Genomic DNA, 19349 nt, shown 5'->3' with positions numbered 1-19349 from the left:
GACAGCAGGGCCTGTGCCAAGGGCCACTAGTGGGACAAAGAGTCACAAAATGGAAAGGACTCAAAGCTAAAGGGCCAGATCTGGAGACCCACATAGGTTCTACTGGAATCTGTAGATCTGGTGTTTAAATGCCCCAGCTGAAGTTGGATATTAAGTGGGAAGCATAAAAACCCTGTGGTATGTCCTAAGGGTTATATTAACAGAAATATTCCTGCCAAACTCACTCCCTGGGTAAAAGCAGCTGCTGTGTATGCAGGTCTGATATTTGATACCTGGAGTTCCATCCATCCTTCAGGGCCTCAGCACCAGGACTGGTTTCAGGAAATTCCTTCTTCCTGCACTGAGCTGAGTTTTTGCAGCAGGAGAAGGATGTGAAACAATTTTGAACAATAACAAAGTAGGTGATTTTCCTCTTCCTGTATAGATCTCCAGCCCTGCAAGCAGCCTGGATAAAGGTGGTGCTTTTAAAGGGAATGTGGTGGAATTGTGCCAGGCTGGATCTGTACATGGAGGGAAGGGATGAACTGATCCCCAGGGCAGAGAACTGACACCTGAGGATGCTGCTCCAGCTGTTATCAACCCCATTGTGATCATCTGAGCCCAAGGCATGGAATGAAACCTGTGTGGGTGTACCCTGAAAGGAAAGAAGGGCAAAAGCACTCTGGAAAGCAAGGACCAGAGGATTGAAAGAGGGTCAGAGGTGAACGAAGGGGAAAAACCCACAAATAACATTGATATAATTGTTTTTCCAAAGAATGATGCCAAGTGTAATGTGTGACTGAAAAACAGGTGGGCTATAAGAAAGCACTAAACTGTGTTTAGGGAATTTGGCTGATACCTTAAGTTTTAGCTTTCATATTTTCCAGATTCTGTACTGCATTAGTATATAGCTCTAAACTTATATAACACTCTTATATAGAGTGTTAGCAAGTTCTCCTCACAGTTTAGTTAGACAAAACAATCCTTTTCCAGCCCCAGAACCAAGGACACTATTTCAGCTTCAGGCCCTAAAAGTGTAAACAATGGGGAGTTGAGGAGAGCAAACTGGGAGGATGGGACTGCATAACCTGGAGCTGTAATTGGACAATGAACCCCAATGTGGAAATGGACCAAAATTTATAAAAGTGTGAGAACTCATGACTCAGGGTCCATCTTGGGTGTAGCCTTGGGAAGGCTCTTGTACTGCCCAAGGTGTGTCCTTTGAATGCCTTTTTAATATAAGGCCTTTATTTTATTCCTTTAACAGTGTCTAGCTCTGTTCTAGGTACCCTCTCAAGGCATCATGGCCATCCCCACACCAGAGTGGGGAGTGATCACACAAATGAGTACCTGTGAGCTGGGTGATGGACACCAAAGAAAAACATACACCAAGGTGTGCAATGTGTTTTTTAAAGATAAGTCTTCTCTTTCATGGTTTGATCCTCAGCAAGCCCAAATTCTTTGCTTGGTGCTTTCAAGCTGGTATATATTTGAAGAATCCAGTCAATATTAAACTTCTAATAACTCCCAACCTGTGCTCCAAGAGACCTGAAAGAACTTCTCTTCCTGTTCTTTTTTCTCATTTGTTTTATCCTAATTGCTTGGCCTAACCGCCCTGTCCTGTCTGGCCTTGGGCACTTCCAGGGATCCAGGGGCAGCCACAGCTGCTCTGGGCACCCTGTGCCAGGGCCTGCCCACCCTCACAGGGCAGAATTTCTTCCCGACATGTAGTATAAATCTCTCCTCTTTTAGTTTAAAGCCATCCCCTGCCTAGTCCTGTCACTCTCTGCCCCTGAAAACCTTTGAAGCTGTAGATGCTCATGATCAGATAGGAGGGATCCCAGGATCCTACCTGCAGTGGTCATGAGCTATTGGAAGATGAAAGAGAAAAACAATTACAATATTTTAGTTTCTTTTGTTATTTTTTTATTTAAGAAAAAAATCCCAGTTAGATTTTTTTTTTTAAATCATCTGTTGTGCTTTTCTCAGTTGGAAAAAAATACCAGCACTACACGTCCAGTGGGACCTTTGCAAGCCCAGATTTGGGAATACTTTTTCTGTAGGTTAAGAGAGAAAATAGGTCAAATTAGATTTAATTCTTCCACTTATTGCTATTGTATTACAAATATTTCAGTGTTCTCTTTTTTCCCTTCTCAAAGCCTCCCATTTTAGACACCAGGTACACTGTGAGAATTTCATCTGCCCATTCAAAGCAATACATTTGGTTCTGTTGTTCCAAATTACTAAGGAAATCTTCAACTTATGAGCAAAGTTTAATCTAAACTCTACAATGTATGGAAAATAAGTGCCCACACTGATTAAAAAAAAATCATAATTTTTAATCTAGTTATAAAACTTTAAAGATTTGATTTATGCTTTTCAAATGCTCTGACCTGAAATAACACTCCCACTGCTCCAACTGTCCTTCAGCTCTGCCAGTGCAGTTGAGCAGTGGGGCAGGGCCTGGACTGCCAGTGGTACAGTGACACACTTAGAGGGAGTTTTATTTATCCCATTTTATTCTCTGTTAGGAACATTGCAGCACCACAACATGAGATGGTGCTTGCCAAAGCAGAAAATTCAGATGGTATTGCTCTGAGTGCAGTAAGCATTCTTACCAGCTTAGCTGACAAAATCAGATTGGGCTGGGCTATGGTGTTAAAGGTGCCCTGGTCCAGCTTCAGCTGAGATTTTGACATGTTTAATTCCTGTATTCAGTGCCTGTTCTGACTTGGGCACCTGCAACCTGTGCTGGCATTGCCTCAGCCCCACTCCCCAGGCTGTGTTGGGTGTCTCATGTAGCACCAAGGGCAGGTTCAGGTTGGACATCAGGAAGAATTTTGCTTTCTGAAAGGGTGGTTAAACACTGTAAGGGGCTTCCCAGGGAGGTTTGGAGTCCCCATCCCTGGAAGTGTCCAAGGAAGGACTGAACATGGCACTCAGTGCTCTGGGCTGGTTGACAAGGTGGGGGTCGGTCACAACTTGGACTTGATGGACTTTGAGGTCTTTTCCAGCTCAATGATTCTGTGATTCTGTGAAAAGGACATCACAGCAGTGATTCCACACGTTTGGCACTTGCAGCTGAGTGTGCCTCAGTTTCCCTCAGTGTGCCCTCCCACAGCTGCTGCACTATCAAGAAGTTTCCCAGTCCTACAGAAGCTGGTGCTGCTGCACACCCAAAACCCATTCCTTGGGACCTGAAATGCTTTTGATTTAGTTTGACTAAACAGTCATGTCAAGTCCAAGGGGCTGCTGGGGGTTTCTTGAACACATTCTTTTTTCCTGCTGGAGACCAGTTCTGTGAGCAGCAGAAGTTTTTTTTGTTTCCTCAGGATTTCTCTGATCCTGGCAATGCTATAATGGCTCCAGGCACAGACTTTGGCTGCAACTCATGTATTCCGTGAGTATGACACCTTCCAAAAATTCTGGATTAGCTGTATATCTGTGATGTAGTCTCTGTGGCTGCACTGTGGGCCTGGGGCTTCTCCAGCAGCTTGGATGAAACGTCTTTGAATGTACAGCTCTGCAGCTCTTGCTTTCTGTTCTCTCTCAGAAGAATTGGATAAATAATGTGTGCATATTCACTTCTATCACTGAATTCCTAAAACCACAACAGCCTTAGCCCTGTACCTGCCTGCTCTGAGTACCTGGGATGACCTGGGGATTTCCATGCACATTTCCCAGCACTCAGATGGACAAGGGCAGCCTGCTGCCTGCATTTCAGCCAGGTACTGACTGAGGCACCAGCTCCTCCTCATCCCCAGCTCACAGCACACCCATCCAGGTGTGAGGATTGATGAGGGCACGTGTATGGTGAGAGTGAAGCCATCAAACTGTGCCACTCAGGGGACAGTGCTTCACCACAGCTCCATTGTTTCAGAGCTCATGTTCATCTCCTCTGCAAGTGCAAATCCATGCTTTTTCACACATCCATCCTCAGTCCTGTGCACTCACCCTGCTTTTAGACCTGGCTTCTTCCAGAAGTGCAAGACCCCTCTGATTGGATCAGCAGGGAGAGACACTCCCTCCCAAGTGCCTCCTATGTGGATGCCAAAGAACCCAGTCCAGATGCCTGTGTGGACAGTTCCTACACAGGAGCATGGCAGATGGGGAAGGGGGGACTGGCAGTGAGTTTGTGGGATTTCCTGCTCTGGTTTAAGCTGTATCCCACAGCCACAAGCCTTACACCAGCCCATTGAAGGCTGGATCAGGGGGTACCTCAGCAGTGTGGGGACCCTACTCCTCAGTGACAGATTTTATTCTCTGGCTCTGAAAGACCCTTTCTGTCTCTAATAGATTTGATTTTATGAATTATTTTAAATTTTAGATGGGAGGACCTGGAGCTGGTCCACAACATCAGCTGGGATCAGGTGAAGGGATGTGTCCTGCTACAGTAGCAGGAAGGAGCACAATCCAGCAACCAGTTCCTTAACATAGATTTCACCTTCTCATAAGGAGAACTGGTTAACCCAGGTGGATGGGGACAGATACTCTGGTGTGCCTCAGGGTGGTGTGGGCAGGGCCCTGGGAAGGACAGGGATGTGCAGGTGGAGGTGCTCATGGGATGCCCCAGAGAGTAGCAACAGCCCAGTGCACATTGCTGGGCTTTGGCTGCAGAGCAGGGTGTTCATCTCCCCACACAGACCTGCACATTTGCGTGGGTTTCAGCCAGGACCAGGTGAAATTTTTTTCCCAGCAGCCATGAGGGACGGAGCCTGGAGCCATGTGGGTGGGTATTATTCCATACTGTGCACTTTGCTGCCAGGGTGGGAAGGTGGCAGTGAGGGATTCCCCCTTCCTGGGGGAGAATGACATTCCCTTTTGGTGGGGGAAAGTGTGGTGTGGTCGGGAAGAGCTGTTGGGTATTATGACTCTCCATGTAAATAAATAATGCCTTATACCTTGTGTTATTAATGTTGCTGCTATTACTGGTCGTTTTCTTATCTCGTAGCTGTTTCCAGTAAATTGTTCTTATCTCCACTCATGATTTGCACATTTTGTGCCTCCAATTCTAAATCACATCCCCTCCCCAAAGCAGGAAGGTGGAGGGGAAGGGGGCAGTGAGAGGCACCTAGTTTGGGGGAGTCTTGATGGAGGCACTGAACTGGAGAATATAATTTCTAAACCACAACAACCTGTCATCACACAGACCTGCACATTTTATCTCAAGTCCTGTGTTGCAACAAATAGAGAAAAAATCTGGGAGAATGCTTAATCCACTGACCTCAGGCCAAACCTTGATGGGAGGACATGGATTCTCCATAAGGGTTTTGGGATTGTTTGCTGGGTGCAAAGATAAATTTTTCATTTAGATCTGAAAACTCTTCATAACTAGACAGCATTGAATTCATTCCTGTTCTAAACAGTCCTGATCCAGATGGGCTGTGAGTCCTTAAACACAGGAACTACAAGGCAGAAGGCATAGCCAGAGTGGTTTGTAGGGAAGGCCTCCAGAACCCTGACCATGTGCAGTAGGTGTATCTCTAATTATGTGAAACTCTGTTTGTACCTGATCCAGCCCCCACAGTGAGTGTCCAATTAAGTGGCAGGATGTGCCTGAGTTGCCGGAGTGGAACCCCAAAGGGCTGGGCTCTGTTTTTGTTTGTGAGGTTCTTTCAATGCAGCAGTGTCTGCCCACAGATTAACATTTCATGAGCAAGATTAATATCAACATTCTCTCCCTTGATCACTTGACTTTGTAACCTCACCATGCTATTAGCCCGGCTTCTTGGAGGTAATCCTTAAATAAGTGCCTGCTTTAATGACCTTAAATACATTCTCTGCTTTTAAATCTTAGATTCATCCAGCCATTTTAATCCTGCTCCTGCAAGCCTGGACTTCACTACCTGCCCTATTTTTTTGTTCTCTGCAAGCCCACACTGCAGGGGCTGCTCCCATCCCTGCTCACTTTAAATATTGCTTCAGCCCAGACTCTTTCAATGCTGCTTTCCTGCCTTTCCCTGCTGCTCTGTGGTACCAAACCTCCACCTGCCATTTGTCCAAGCTGAAACAGCTTCTCTAGCAAGTACAGTTGTTTTTAATTTAGAATTCAAAGTCCTTCTGAGGAACTCACCGACTGGGACATGGCCTCTCTGTTTTGGGGTGCTGTGTCTGTGCTGGATAGTGCTCCTGTCTCAAATGATCCCAGACTTTGGTACCTGAACCTGCACCCAGTTTAGTTTGTTACCTGGGAGTAAGCTGTCCCTAGCCTACACATTTTGTCTTCTCCACACTAACTTTTGGTTTAGATACTGAAAATGTATCTTGTCTTGCCCTGCTAGAGGAATTGGTCTCTCTTTTAGGGCAATTGATTGGCTTTTTTTGGGAGGTATTCACCTGGAGAAGAGAAGGCTCCAGGGAGACCTTAGAGTTCCTTCCAGTGCCTAAAGGGGCTCCAGGAGAGCTGGAGAGGGACTTTGGGCTGGAGTGCCATGATGAGGGGGAATGGCTTCCCACTGCCAGAGGGCAGGGATGGGTGAGATACTGGGGAGAAATTCCTTCCTGTGAAGGTGGTGAGGCCCTGGCACAGGTTGCCCAGAGAAGCTGTAGCTGCCCCATCCCTGGAAGTGTCCAAGGCCTGGCTGGATGAGCCTTGGAGCAGCCTGGGATAGTGGAAAGTGTCCCTGCCCATGACAGGGGTAAAAACAAGATCAGCTTTAAAGTCCTTTCCAACCCAAACCACTTTGTGATTCTTTTAGTGTGGGTAACCAAAATCACCCATTGAGCCAGCTCTCTCTTGCTGTGCAGCTTCCCCTCCCTGCTGCTCAGGCAGCAGCACCAGGGACCAGCTCATTCCTGTTCCCAGAGCTGGGATGTTCCCATCTCTACTGTGTTATAGGGTCCCTCTGACCATGGCACCTGGCAGAGGTGCAGTGAGTGAGTGTGGCAAGCAGGTCACATCCTGTAGGGCTTTGGGCTGGGGCAGAGTTACAGCTCTCCACAGCACCTTGTGGTGCTGTTTGGGATCTGTGCTGAGAACAGCACTGATCCCACAGGGATGATTTAGCTCCTGCTGAGTCAGGAGCTGTTCTACCCCTCACCCTGACCCACCAGTGTTGGGCCAGGGGTGCACAAGGAGCTGGGGGGACACAGCCAGGACAGCTGTCCCTCACAGACCACAGGGATATCCCAGACCATGTGATGCCATGCTCAGCCCTGAAACAGAGGGTGGGGGGATGGTGGGGTGTGGCCAGGCTTAGGGCAGTTGGTGATGAGCAATTGCTTTCTTGTATCACTTGTTTTTATTGGTTTCTATTTTCCTCTCTTTGTTGGTTTTCTCCTCTTACATTTTTTAAAAAAATATTTTTCATTATTTACCTGTCTTCATGCCAACCCACCAGTTTTCTCACTTTCACCTTCCACTTCTCCTGCCATTACAAACGAGGGGCTGTGTTGGTGCTTAGCTGCCAGCTGGGGTTAAACCATGACACATCCACAGTCCAGACTCCTCCATCTGTGATGGCCAGGCAGCAGAGGCAGGGGGAAATGTCACAGACCTGAGTTGGTTCTTGCAACCCAAGCGCACACAGGGTGGCTGTACTGAGAATCCTCTGGATTGCTGAGCAGTAAAGCAGGTAGGAACAGAAACTGCTCAGTCCACTGGCTCAGATTTGAGACCCTCTGGGAATTCATAGTGACACTGATGGATTAGAGCAGGGCACCAGGACAGAGCTGAGCATTCATGCCCCCATTAGCCCTGAAGAGCTGAAGCACTGTAGGTACTGACCTGGCTGGAGAGCTCCAGGTGGTCCAGTGCCCTGCCCAGGGGTGCATGGGCAAGGCAGAGGTGCTCTGCAGGTGCACTGCACTGCAACCAGTGCACCCAGTTCTGCACTGGCCTTGTGGTGCAGCTGCACGTGGAACAGCCTCTTTTCACTGACCTCTGTGCCAAGACCAATTTCACATCAGTTAGGCTGGATCAGCAGCACAAACTAGATGTCTGTGAGGGAGGGGGTGCCAAGGAGTGAGCCAGAGGATCCCAGTAAACTGCACTTTATGTTGTGCTGCCCTGAGTACATGCAGCACTGGGCACTGTGGCATCACCTCTCCCAAAATCAGGAGCTGTGTCTTGGCTACCATCCAGCTACATACAAGATATCGCCTTTTGGTGCCAGCATACTGGGCTTCCAACAGAAATCCCCATATCCCAGCAGGGGCCTTGAGGAAAGGGATGGAACCACATCCCCCTGAGCAGTGCTGGCATCATGAGGGCTCATGGAGTGCTGGCACCAGAGCCAGGCTGGGACACCTGTGGCTGCAGCAGGGATTGAGCTGATGAGGGCACAGAGCCCCCAGATCGCTGCTGAGGCACAGCTACAGCCCTCACACTTCAGTGTTCCTCATCAAGGGAGATCCCTCCCTCTGGAGCCTGAAGCTGCTCCTTTCTCCAAGCACCCTTTCTCTTCAGCAGTTGGGTTCTATTTGCCAGGTCCTGGCCTTTTTTGGTGCCAGCCCCTTGGACCTGCCATGGCCTGGCAGAGAGAACCAAGTCCTCCAAGAGAACAGGAAAGAACGAGGCAACAAGTTCTTGAAGCCATGTCCTCATGTTCCACTGCCAGTTATTCCAAATTACCCAGTGATTCTGCAAGGAGCTGTACTCTGGCTGTTTGCCATGGACAGCATTCCAGGCAGCGTGCAGAGCCAGCTGCTTCGGGAGGGGAAGGATACCTGTACTGACAGGGCTTTGCTCATTTTCCCTTGCTCTCAGGGCATCTCTTCCAGCTGGGTTGGAACAATGGCATGGGGTATTCCGGGCAGCAAGCAGATGGAGCGCTCTGCCTCGGCACGCACAGCGATTACAGCAACTGTCAGCTTCCCGCAGGGAACCGAGAGCCTCCTGGAAGATAAGGAACATGAAAGGGGGAGCAGAAGCCCAGCTGAGCATACACACACCCTGCTGCTCCCCCAGCGAGGAGAGGCGGGGACAAACACACCCACGAGGGAATCCTCCCAGCACAGCTCTGCCCCAGGGACACTCGGATCCCACCAACACTCAAATTACCCGGAAAGACTTGGGAAGGACAGACCCCGCCGGCAGCTCTGCCTGTCCTTTCACACAGCCGGGGCTGCTGGAAAGCGGCTCTGACTCTCTGCTTCGGCCTCCTGTGGCAGCACATGCCCCACGGCATTCCTGGGCTCCAAACCTGCCCCGGGCTGTCACGCCCAGCTCAGCCCACACGGTGGCTGAGAGGCAGGTGCCCTTCACTCCCTGGCAGGGTTTTCTCCAGGCAGAAGCTATATCTGACTAGTTCATGTCTCTGTTCATGTCTTAAGCCCTCAGAAAATGGCCCTGGGATGCTCAAGGGACAGATCCTCCCCCCAGGTGCTCCCACCCCTGCAGCTCTCCCGGAGTTCGATGTGCAGCACTTCAAAAGCCAAACTGCAGCAACCACTGGGATGGACTGTGCCACGCTCCATTCAGTCTTAGGAAAGATGCAAGAAAGACTTTTTGACTTTTCCCAGAGCTGCTTCCCCCTCTCAGAGGATGGAAGTGTTCTCCGGGACCCTGGAAGGATCTCAGCAACCCTGGAACCTGCTCACTCTTCCTCAGAGGTCGCATGAAGGGAGTCAAGCAGTCGATTTTCACTCTGTGTAAGATTGGGTCATTTTCAGGTGGGGTGGGGCACTCACCCCAAAGCACACTCCTGTGAAAACTGCCTTCTCTCCCCCATCCAGCCCCACAGGCTCACCTGAATTGCTGGGCTGCCACTTCCCTCTGTCACTGAGGGGCCCAGGGGTGTTCATACCAAAGCTGCACTGGAGGGACCTGGCTGCCTCACAACTCAGCACTCAAGTATTTATGCTGAAATGCATAGAAGTGTTGGTAGAAAGAGAACAAAGCTGGCTTTGATAAAAGCCCTCATGCTCTCTGCATTTTTCTGGCCAGCTCCACTCATCTGCTCTGGTTTCCTTTTGTGTCCCCAGCCAGCTTCAAAATACTTGGTGGGTTTTTGGCAAAATACTTGGTGGTTTAGTGTTTCTTTGATTCTGGAGTTTGGCCTGTATTAACCTGACTCCGTGGGAGGCAGGGATGCTTTCCCTGCACCAGTTGTCCAAGGACCCTGAAGCTATTTCATCTCAATTGTTTCCTTTCCTCCTACTTCTGTTCCTGCCAGGGAGTGTAACGTCAGCTATGTAAAATTACCTTCAGGGAAATTCATAACACATTTCAGAAATCCCTGTTTCCCCAAACAGCTCCCTGCAGAACTGCTTGTGCTGAGGGGGCAGTCCCTGCTCACACAGAGGTTTAGGGAATGCAGCAAGGTGAGCTGTGCAGGACAGGGAACACCACAACCACCTCTCTGGCCAAGCTGGCTCTGCTTTCACCAGCCACAGCTCTTCTCTGAACTCTGCTGAGCTATTCCCCTCCACACCTGAAGGCAGCAGGTCCCACAGATACACTGTGCAGGTGCTGCAGTGATCCCACTTTCATCCCTGCTGGTTCCTCTGTGAGGCCTCAGCTGGGTGGGAGAGCCTTGGACACAGCAGGGAGCAAACAGCAAAGTTCTCCAAGCTACTGCTTCGAAGTCCACACTGTCACCACTGCCCTGCTGAAGATTCCCTCAGTCAGAGGTGAAGGACTCATGGAGAGGAGAGGCCTCAGGTCTTTTGCTGACTTGCAGAGCTTGGGACAGAGGGAGCCTTGAATCCCAGCCCCTGCTCCATGCACCACTTACCTGATGGAGTGAAATGTAACTCATTTGGGGAAGGAAGAGTGTGATTAGGACCTCTGCATGACATGAGTTGTGGCAGTTCCCCAGGACAGCTCAGCTGATGTCACAGCCTGCAGCTGCCAAAAAGGAGGAATGGCCTCCAACCTGCCATTGCCCCTGGAGCATCTCAGAGGCTGCATGTGTCAACCCAGCAGTCAAGAAAGGAAACTTCAGCCTAGGTTATCAAATTGGATATACAAAGGGTTCAGCTGCTGCTTGAATGGGAGGTTTGGGTGGGAATGGGAGCAGAGAGGTGAAGCTACAGGAGGTGCCAATGTCAGCCAGACCGACCACGGCTCTGGGCTGTGAAACCATCCCAATACCAGAGCCAGAGTGGAGCAAGGTCTGCTTTTAACCATCCTAAGTACATTTAGGGCATATAAACACCTGACCCATACAAATCAGGCAGGCAGGCACTAGAGAGCCTGCCAAATCCACACCAGGAAGCAATTAGACAAAATTGTTATTATTTGCCCCCTTGAACATTGCTGGAGGGATTGGCTGGAGCAAAGGGGGCAGGTTTGTTTCTGTTCCCTCTTGAGGCACTGCTACATCTCAACACAGGATGGTCTCAGGAGTCAAATCTTTGCAGACATTAAATAGAAGAATCCAGTTTCAAATTAATTTAAAGTGATCTAAATGTGGAAATAAAGGTTTCTGCACTGTCTTGGTGTTGACAGAGAAAGATGGGCTGCAAGATGAGCCTTCCTAGGTACCATGTAAGTGCTTCCCATGCCTGAGAGTTGTCTACCCTTATTTTCTAGGAGTTACCACGGGCAACTGGAAAACAGTTTTTCAACATGGTGGATAAAAAGCAATGAAAATATTTGTGAGTCTATGTGAATTTTTATTAGCTCTCATTGACACAGGAACAGTGCAGCTTCAGCAGATCCCAAACCTGGTGATGTGTCCAGTGGAGCAGCAGCTGCTCTTCCCCCAGGCCATATCTGCTGACTGGGACACTCCTCCCCCAAAGCTCCACTAACAGCACAGTGCAGCTGCCTGAGGTCAAATTCCACACAGTGACTTTTTGAGCTGCCTTTTCTCCACCTCCTGCCCATCCCCCTGAAATTCTGTCACCTCTGGCAACATGAATTAGCCAGGTGCTGACTGAGAGCTGGGCTGCACAGCTGTCCCATCACCTGCCCCAGGTCTCTGCCTGTACCACCAGCACTGCAGGGGTGTTTCTCATGGCCACTCCAAGCTGCAGGAACCCAGGACCCTACCTGAGGCTGAATGACACCCAAGATCTCATGGTACAAAAGCTTCTTCCCAAGAATTCCCATCACACTATTCATTTCTTATTAGCATTTCAAGCCTATGTGATCCTATTTAGTATTTAAGAGCCAGCAGAAAGCACACCTGGATCTGTGGAGGACTCAGCTCCCCTCTCCCAATGAAGAGCAGCAGGAGTTCCCAGCACTCTGAGGGCTGTGCTGAGGTGGATTTCAGCTGCTGCCATTCCAACGTGATGGCTTTGACCTGAGTTCTCCCATCCCTCCAGGGGTGTTCTACTCACTGGGAAGGCTGCCACCACCCCAGCTCTTCCCAGTGCCACCCACTACTCAGGAATCCACAGGTGCCATTTCTTAGAGGTCATTTACTCAGTTTAGTCAAGCTGATTTCCACAGTCTGTTCTGCACAGCATCTCCTTCAAAATGAGTGTGAGCAGTGCAGCATATTTAAGTAACATGAACTGTGACTGGGGTATTACAGGTCAGAACACATATCCTAAGAGACAACAACCCAAATGGAAGTATAAAATTAGTGATGTGATCCCACCATTTTGCCATGCCTGTGCAGAACCCAAGTGAAGCTCTCCTGTCCTTTGAGGCAAATCTCCTTGGTGAACCTGTGCAGTCCTTGGGCTTAGGGCTAAGAGACAGGAAGGGCAGGAGGGAAGAAGCAGTTTCCATGCAAATGTCCATCTGACACATTTAGCAAGGACACAGCACAGGATTTGCCTCCTGCCCCAACGAGGCCCCCAGCCCCCAGTCCTGCCTCTCTCCCTGCCCTGATAAATCCTGACCGCCCACAGCAGAGGTTCCTGACAGAGCAGCCCCAGAATAGGCCACACATTGAGGCAGTGTCTCCAAATCATAGAAGTGCAGGTGCTCAAGCACTGCAGGAAGAAGGGACTTGTTTCTGCCCCTCCTGCAGTCAGGATGCCTCTTCTGGGAGACTCATCTGAGGCTCTGCCTGCCCTACAGAGCCCTGCCAGCAAAACTGTTTCTTTAGAGGGGCAAGAGAAAGGTTCTTCCCACAGCCTTGGGGCAGCACCCTACCCCCCACCTTGAGTTTGGTGGCACAAACAAGTCCATCACCCAGCACAGTGACAGTCACGCCTTCCCAGCTGGGTTAGTACCCAAGTGCTTAGGAGCAGAGGACAGGGATGTGTCTCACAGAGAGGCACAGCACCAGTGAGCCCAAAGCATCCCTGGAGAGCTCTTCTGTCACTCACACAGGGCTCAGCAATGGAGAATCAGCTGGACCATGATTACTAGCAGTGATAAATGCAGGGAGAACCACAGCTGCTGCAGCCTCCTTCCATCTTTAATCAGCTCTGTGCCCAGCTTTTAAAAGGCAGAAACCAAAACTGGTCACAATATCCCAGATTACTCTTACCACCAGCTTTTACAGAAGTTAAATTCCTTCCTGACATCGCTGTTTAACACATACACATATGTTGACATGCTTCAGCACTACCTTTCCAATTAATCAGATGCTTTTCAGGCTGGAATCTCTTCACTCTTGTTGCCTGGAAGCTCTATGGTCTGGCACATTTTCTTTGTTTGCTGCTCTATCAGCTTATGCTGTCTGCACATTCTACCTGTGTTTTGTTCCCAAGTACTCAGTTAACAGACTGCATATGTTAGTTGGAATGCCTTACACTCACTTCAGGTGTCACAGCTGCCAGGTGGGACGAGATTTTGGAGAACATAAATGTTAGAGCTTGGGGCAGCAAACATTCCTTCTGAAAATCAACAGAAGATTCAGCCTTAAGCCCTGGAACTGCTGTGGCTGAAGGTCAGACAGTTTCAGCTGCCACGACGACTTCAGTGCAGCAGTCCTGTCAGTGCAGTGCCCTGTCCCAGTGCCCCCATTCACACGGTGTCACAGGGCCACCAGCACTAGAGACACCTCAGCCCCCTGGAGCAACAGCAGCCACCAGGGAAGTGTAGAGCAGCCAGACAGGGGCAGATTGGGCTACGAGGGAAAGCTGTCAGGGTTAGCTGTTCCTGCAGGGTACAGGGACCCTCCCACCACCAACACTCTTCAAGACAGTGTGGGTGCAGGTGAGGAGCTGGCTGTGCCAGGGCTGCAATTCCCGATGCTGCTCAGCCTGTGGATCTGGGAAACAGGGTGACCAGTGGAGCCGTGGGTCAGTCACACCGGGGAGCAGGCAAGCTGTGGCCAGCCAGGCCGCGGGGCAAGAGGGCCGTGCGCGGTCGGACTCGGGGTGCCCGGCCGCGGTCAGTCCGCAGGGCTGCCCGGCCGCGGGGCTCTCGGGGCTCCCGGCGGCCGGGCCCGGCTCCCAGCCCGGGGCCGGCGTCACTCGTGGGCCACGCGCTCCAGCGCCACGTAGAAGCTGTCCTTGTCGTCGAGGCAATGCCAGCCGATGGGCCCCGCCTCGCAGTCGGCGCACACCAGGAACTTGACGTTGCCCACGTCGCGGGTGAATCCCACGTTCTCGAAGGAGAACATGTCGCGCACCAGCCAGTGCTCCCGCAGCACGTCCCCGCCGCCTCCCGCCGCCGCCGTCGCCGCCTTCTTCCTCATGGCGGGCAGGAGGAGCTGCGGAGACACAGGGCCGTCACCGCCCGGCCGGCACCGCCCGCCCCCCCCCCCCGAACCCCCGGTACCTCACGGCGGGCGAAGGTGGCGGCGCCGGGCAGCAGCACCCGGGAGCCGCAGCGCTGGCACAGCACGGCCCGCAGGTTGCGGCCCTGCGCGCACACAAGACCGGCCGAGCCCGGCGCGGCCGCAGGAGCCGCGGGGGGAGAGGCCGGAGGCGCTGCCGGCTCCATCTCCGCGCAGGGCGCCGCCATGGTGAGGGGCGGGGCCGGCAGAGTGACGTCAGCGGGGCGTCGCAGTGACGTCAGCGGGGCGTCGCGGTGATGGCCCCGCCTCGCCCCCCATCCCGGGAGGGTCTGCGAGCTCCGGCCTGGGAATTCTGTACGGGAATGCTGCACTGGGAATGCTGCACTGGGAATGCTGTACAGGAATGCTGTACGGGAATGCTGCACTGGGAATGTTGTACTGGGAATGCTGCACTGGGAATGCTGCGCTGGGAATGTTGTACTGGGAATGTTGTACTGGGAATGCTGTACTGGGAATGCTGCACTGGGAATGCTGCACTGGGAATGCTGTACGGGAATGCTGCACTGGGAATGCTGTATGGGAATGCTGCACTGGGAATGCTGCACTGGGAATGCTGTACTGGGAATGCTGTACGGGAATGCTGCACTGGGAATGCTGCACTGGGAATGCTGCACTGGGAATGCTGCACTGGGAATGTTGTACTGGGAATGCTGTACTGGGAATGCTGTACAGGAATGCTGCACTGGGAATGCTGTACTGGGAATGCTGCACTGGGAATGCTGCACTGGGAATGTTGTACTGGGAATGCTGCACTGGGAATGTTGTACTGGGAATGTTGTACTGGGAATGCTGTACGGGAATGCTGCGCTGGGAATGCTGCGCTGGGAATGCTGCACTGGGAATGCTGCACTGGGAATGTTGTATGGGAATGCTGCACTGGGAATGCTGTACTGGGAATGCTGCACTGGGAATGCTGTACAGGAATGCTGCACTGGGAATGCTGCACTGGGAATGTTGTACTGGGAATGCTGTACTGGGAATGCTGTACTGGGAATGCTGTACGGGGAATGCTGCACTGGGAATGCTGTACTGGAATGCTGCACTGGGAATGCTGTACTGGGAATGCTGTACTGGGAATGCTGCACTGGGAATCCTTCCCCAGGGATTCTGTCCTGGGAGTTCTGCACTGGGAATGCTGCACTGGGAATGCTGCACTGAGGATCCTGTCCTGGAAATCCTTCCCCAGGGGTCCTGTCCTGGGATCCTGTCCTGGGGATGCTGCACTGGGAGTGGGCTGAGATCCCAGCTGTGGCTGCCGCTGGCTCCCTGGCAGTGCCCAAGGCAAGGCTGGAGGGGCTTGGAGCCCCTGGGATGGTGGAAGGTGTCCCTGCCCATGGCAGGGGGGATGAGATGGGTTCTAAGGTCCTTCCCACCCAAACCAGTCTGGGATTTTCTGGTCCCTCAGGGATTCTGGACTGGCAGTGCTGTGTCTGTCGTGGCCTGCCCTCAGGGACCATCAGGGACAGTCACTTCCCAGGCATGGGAGTCTGAAAATGCTTGAATTCGTGGTTGGAGAAGGAGCTCAGTTGATGCTGGACAAAGGGAAATTGTCTCTCTTAAAAGCCTCCATCAATGGAGATATTCCAGAACCATCTGGAAGCAATCCTGGGCTGTGGGCTCTGGGATGGCCCTGCCTGGGCAGAGAGGTGGGAGCAGATGAGCCACTGGGATCCCTTCTCTGACCCATTCTGGGATCCTCTGAAGCTGCAGCAGTGATTGCATCAGGATTTGGGAGCACCTGGGCTGCTCTAACAGCAGCTTTGTGGCTGCTTGGCACAGGGAGAACCCCCCCGATGGGGAGGGCAGAGGCCCTGAAAGGGGCAAGGGCACATTGGCAGCAATGTGTGAACCCCCAGAGCCTGGGCAGAGCAGGAGGCAGTGCCAGGGCTCACAGCCCAGGATTGCTTCCAGATGGTTCTGCTGCTCCTCACTGAGCACCTTTGAGCCCCTCTGGCTGTGTGCTGCTCTGGGCTGCTGCTGCCACCCCTCTGTTGGTGTTGAAAAGATTGAAAGAGGCCTTTTGATTGAGCCACTGCTTCTTTAGTGGGTAGGCCAGATCCCAGAAGAGTCCTGGTTTGGTGTAAATATGCTCCATCCTCCCGCTGTCTCACTCCTGACTGTCTGCTGGCAAGAGCCCTCAGGAGAAGCCAGAAATGGGAACTGAAATTCCAGGTAAATATTCACAAAATACTCTGATGTTCACTAAATAAAGGTGTAGGACTTCAGCAGCAAATCCAGCTGCTCCCCTCAGGCTCCAGCCCTGGGCAATGAGCTGGGGTGTGAGTGTGGCTGGGAGACATCACCCCATGCTCCTGGCACCTGGGCAGGTGTTTCTGAGGCTGGGGCAGTGTCTGGGGCATTTGAGCACCTGAGCCCTGTCTGAGGGTGTGTGGGGAGCAGAGCAGGGGAGGTGAGGAGCTCAGCAGTGCCACCAAGCAGCCCTGGGGCTGCCCTGAGCCAGGCACAAACCAGGGAAGGGGACAGGGTCCAGTCCTGTCCCGCAGCCAGAGCCACCTGTCCTGGGGCTCAGGGAAGTCACAGAGCCCCCATGCCTGGAGATGCTCTGGACTCAACAGAGCCTGATCCAAAGTGGATCAGGGTTACAGACCCCCAGACTGCCCTTTCCAAGTACAGTTGTCCTTGTTCTGTGAGTTCCTTCCTGCTCATGTAGGTGTCAACACCAGTTTGAGAAAAACACCCCAGAACATTCCTGGGAGTTCAAATCCATCCCTGCCCTGGGAACAGACTCTGGCTGCCCCAGAGGCACCTGAGCAGGGACAGTCCACTCCAATGTCACTTCTCTCTCTCCAGAGCTTCAGAGCCTCCCCATGGTCACTCCCGCCCCAGACCAGCCAGGAAAGCTCTGCTCCTGCCCACACATCTGCTTTGCAGGGGGGTCAGTGGGGGAGGCCTTTCCCTCCCAGTCTGGAGCAGAACATGCAGTGACACGTGTGTAGGGTTCTGCCTGGTTGTACCACGTGTGCACATCCTCATTTTGGGGTGACCCAGGCTGTGAGGGGTGAGATCCCAGCCAGAGGGGGGAGGGGAGCCCTCTGCCTGCCCTGGGGAGGCTGGTGCAGGATGCAAACCCACACTGCCAGGGCTGCATCTGCCCTCACCTGGTCACACTGATGTGGGATGGGCACTCATGAGGGCCCAGCCCATAAACCCTGAGTGGCTCCACACCGTGCTGATGTCTCCAGCTTGTGGCCCCAGGCTGCTGCTGGGCTGGTCAGGGCTGGTGGCTGCAGTGGTGTCTCTCATTGTTACAGGCCTTGTGGACAGTTCAGGACGTAAATAAAAACCCATAAAAGGATCTTTGGCCAATTCTTAAGTCTTGAATGAGAGCTTTCTCTGTTGAAAACTCACTCTTAATTCTGCCTTTTAGCATTTTCTGCTGGATCATTCATGAAGCAAAGCTTTGCTCTTGCTGGCCAGGGAGAATCCATACCAGCTTCCTCCCAAGCAGAACATTTTGTCCCTTTGTTTTGCTTTCAGCAGGAGCCTGGACATTTTCTCATCTCCTGTACCAACATGGAGCATTTTGAAGATTTATATTGTGCTTGACCTCCCTGGAAACACCTTGAAGTTCCTCTTCAAACCCTTCAGTACATCCTGTCGTGGAAAGGCAGGGATGGGTGTGCTGGTCACATCCTGTGACCCAGTTCTACTGCTGCTGTTTCAGCCTGTCCAACTGCTGAGTTTCTGCCCAGGCACACGCTGGACATGGCACTTTTGGAGCTGAATCCTCCTGAGCCCTCTGCAGGAGAGCAGGGCTTGTGAGGGAAGGGAGAGCAGATACTGACAGCTCCAGGGTCAGCAGCAGAGCCTGGCAACCCCCCTGCACAGCCTGCACCCTGCAGGTGGCAGAGGGCACAGCTGGGACAGATCCAGGGATGGCACCAGTGAGTGCTGCACTTCCCAAACAGGGGCTGTTCTCTCCTTTGCTTCCCCACCCCTCGCTGGCTAAGGAATGATGGAGCAGTTTGGGGACAGGCGTCAGGAGAGGCTTCTGAACATCTGGAGTGAGTGTTGAGCTGTTTATGGGGGGGACCAGGTAGTAGGGGGAGGATTTGGAGCCATCAGAGGCTCCTGGGGCAGAATGCTGCAGTTTGCCCTGAAAACAAGAGAATCTGTGTTTTGCACATGGACAGATGAATTAATGCTGGGCTCCATTCATCCCACATGCCCATGGTGGGCAAAGAAGCTGTAATTTTTTGCAACTGCAGCTCTACTGTAACAATATTAGAATTATGGAATTGTTTAATTTGGAAAAGGCCTCTAAGATCAAAGAGTCCAACCATTTTCCCAGTCCTGCCGTGTTCACCACTAAACCATGTCCCCAGGGGCCACATCCACAGGTCTTTTGAACACTTCCAGGGATGGTGACTCCACCACTGCGTGGGCAGTTGTGCCAGGGCCCGATCAGCCCTTCAGGGGAGAGATTTCCCCCAATACCAACCTGAACCTCCTCTGGCACAACTTGAGGCCATTTCCTCTTGTTCTGTCCCTGTTTTCTGGGAGCAGAACCCAATCTCCCCCGGCTGTCCCCTCCTGTCAAGAGTTGTGCACAGCCACAAGGTTCCCCTGAGCCTCCTTTTCTCCAGACTGAGCCCCTTTCCAGCTCCCTCAGCCCCTCCTGGTGCTCCAGACTCTTCCCAAACTCCATTTCCTCCCCTGGGCATGCTCCAGCCCCTCAGTGTCCTTCTTGTGAGGGTCCCAAGACTGCTCCCAGAATTGGAGGTGTGACCTCAGCAGTGCCCAGCACAGAGGGAT

General features: G+C 52.1%; 1 protein-coding gene across 1 annotated transcript; it reads right to left on the bottom strand.

The window, feature by feature from the left end:
• Positions 1-11517: 11517 nt before the first annotated feature.
• RABIF (RAB interacting factor) lies at positions 11518-14762 on the bottom strand. Its single transcript, XM_059867499.1, has 2 exons — positions 14555-14762; positions 11518-14486 (listed from the first exon to the last, which is right to left on the bottom strand). The coding sequence occupies exons 1-2, from the start codon at positions 14738-14740 to the stop codon at positions 14244-14246; spliced, it is 429 nt and encodes a 142-aa protein (XP_059723482.1). The 5' UTR covers positions 14741-14762; the 3' UTR covers positions 11518-14243.
• Positions 14763-19349: the final 4587 nt, after the last annotated feature.

This window comes from Haemorhous mexicanus, chromosome 25, assembly GCF_027477595.1.
Source record: "Haemorhous mexicanus isolate bHaeMex1 chromosome 25, bHaeMex1.pri, whole genome shotgun sequence".
NCBI classification, from domain to species: Eukaryota; Metazoa; Chordata; class Aves; order Passeriformes; family Fringillidae; genus Haemorhous; species Haemorhous mexicanus.
The sequence above is the reverse complement of the archived record's forward strand: the minus strand, read 5'-3'. Positions and strand labels throughout refer to the sequence as shown.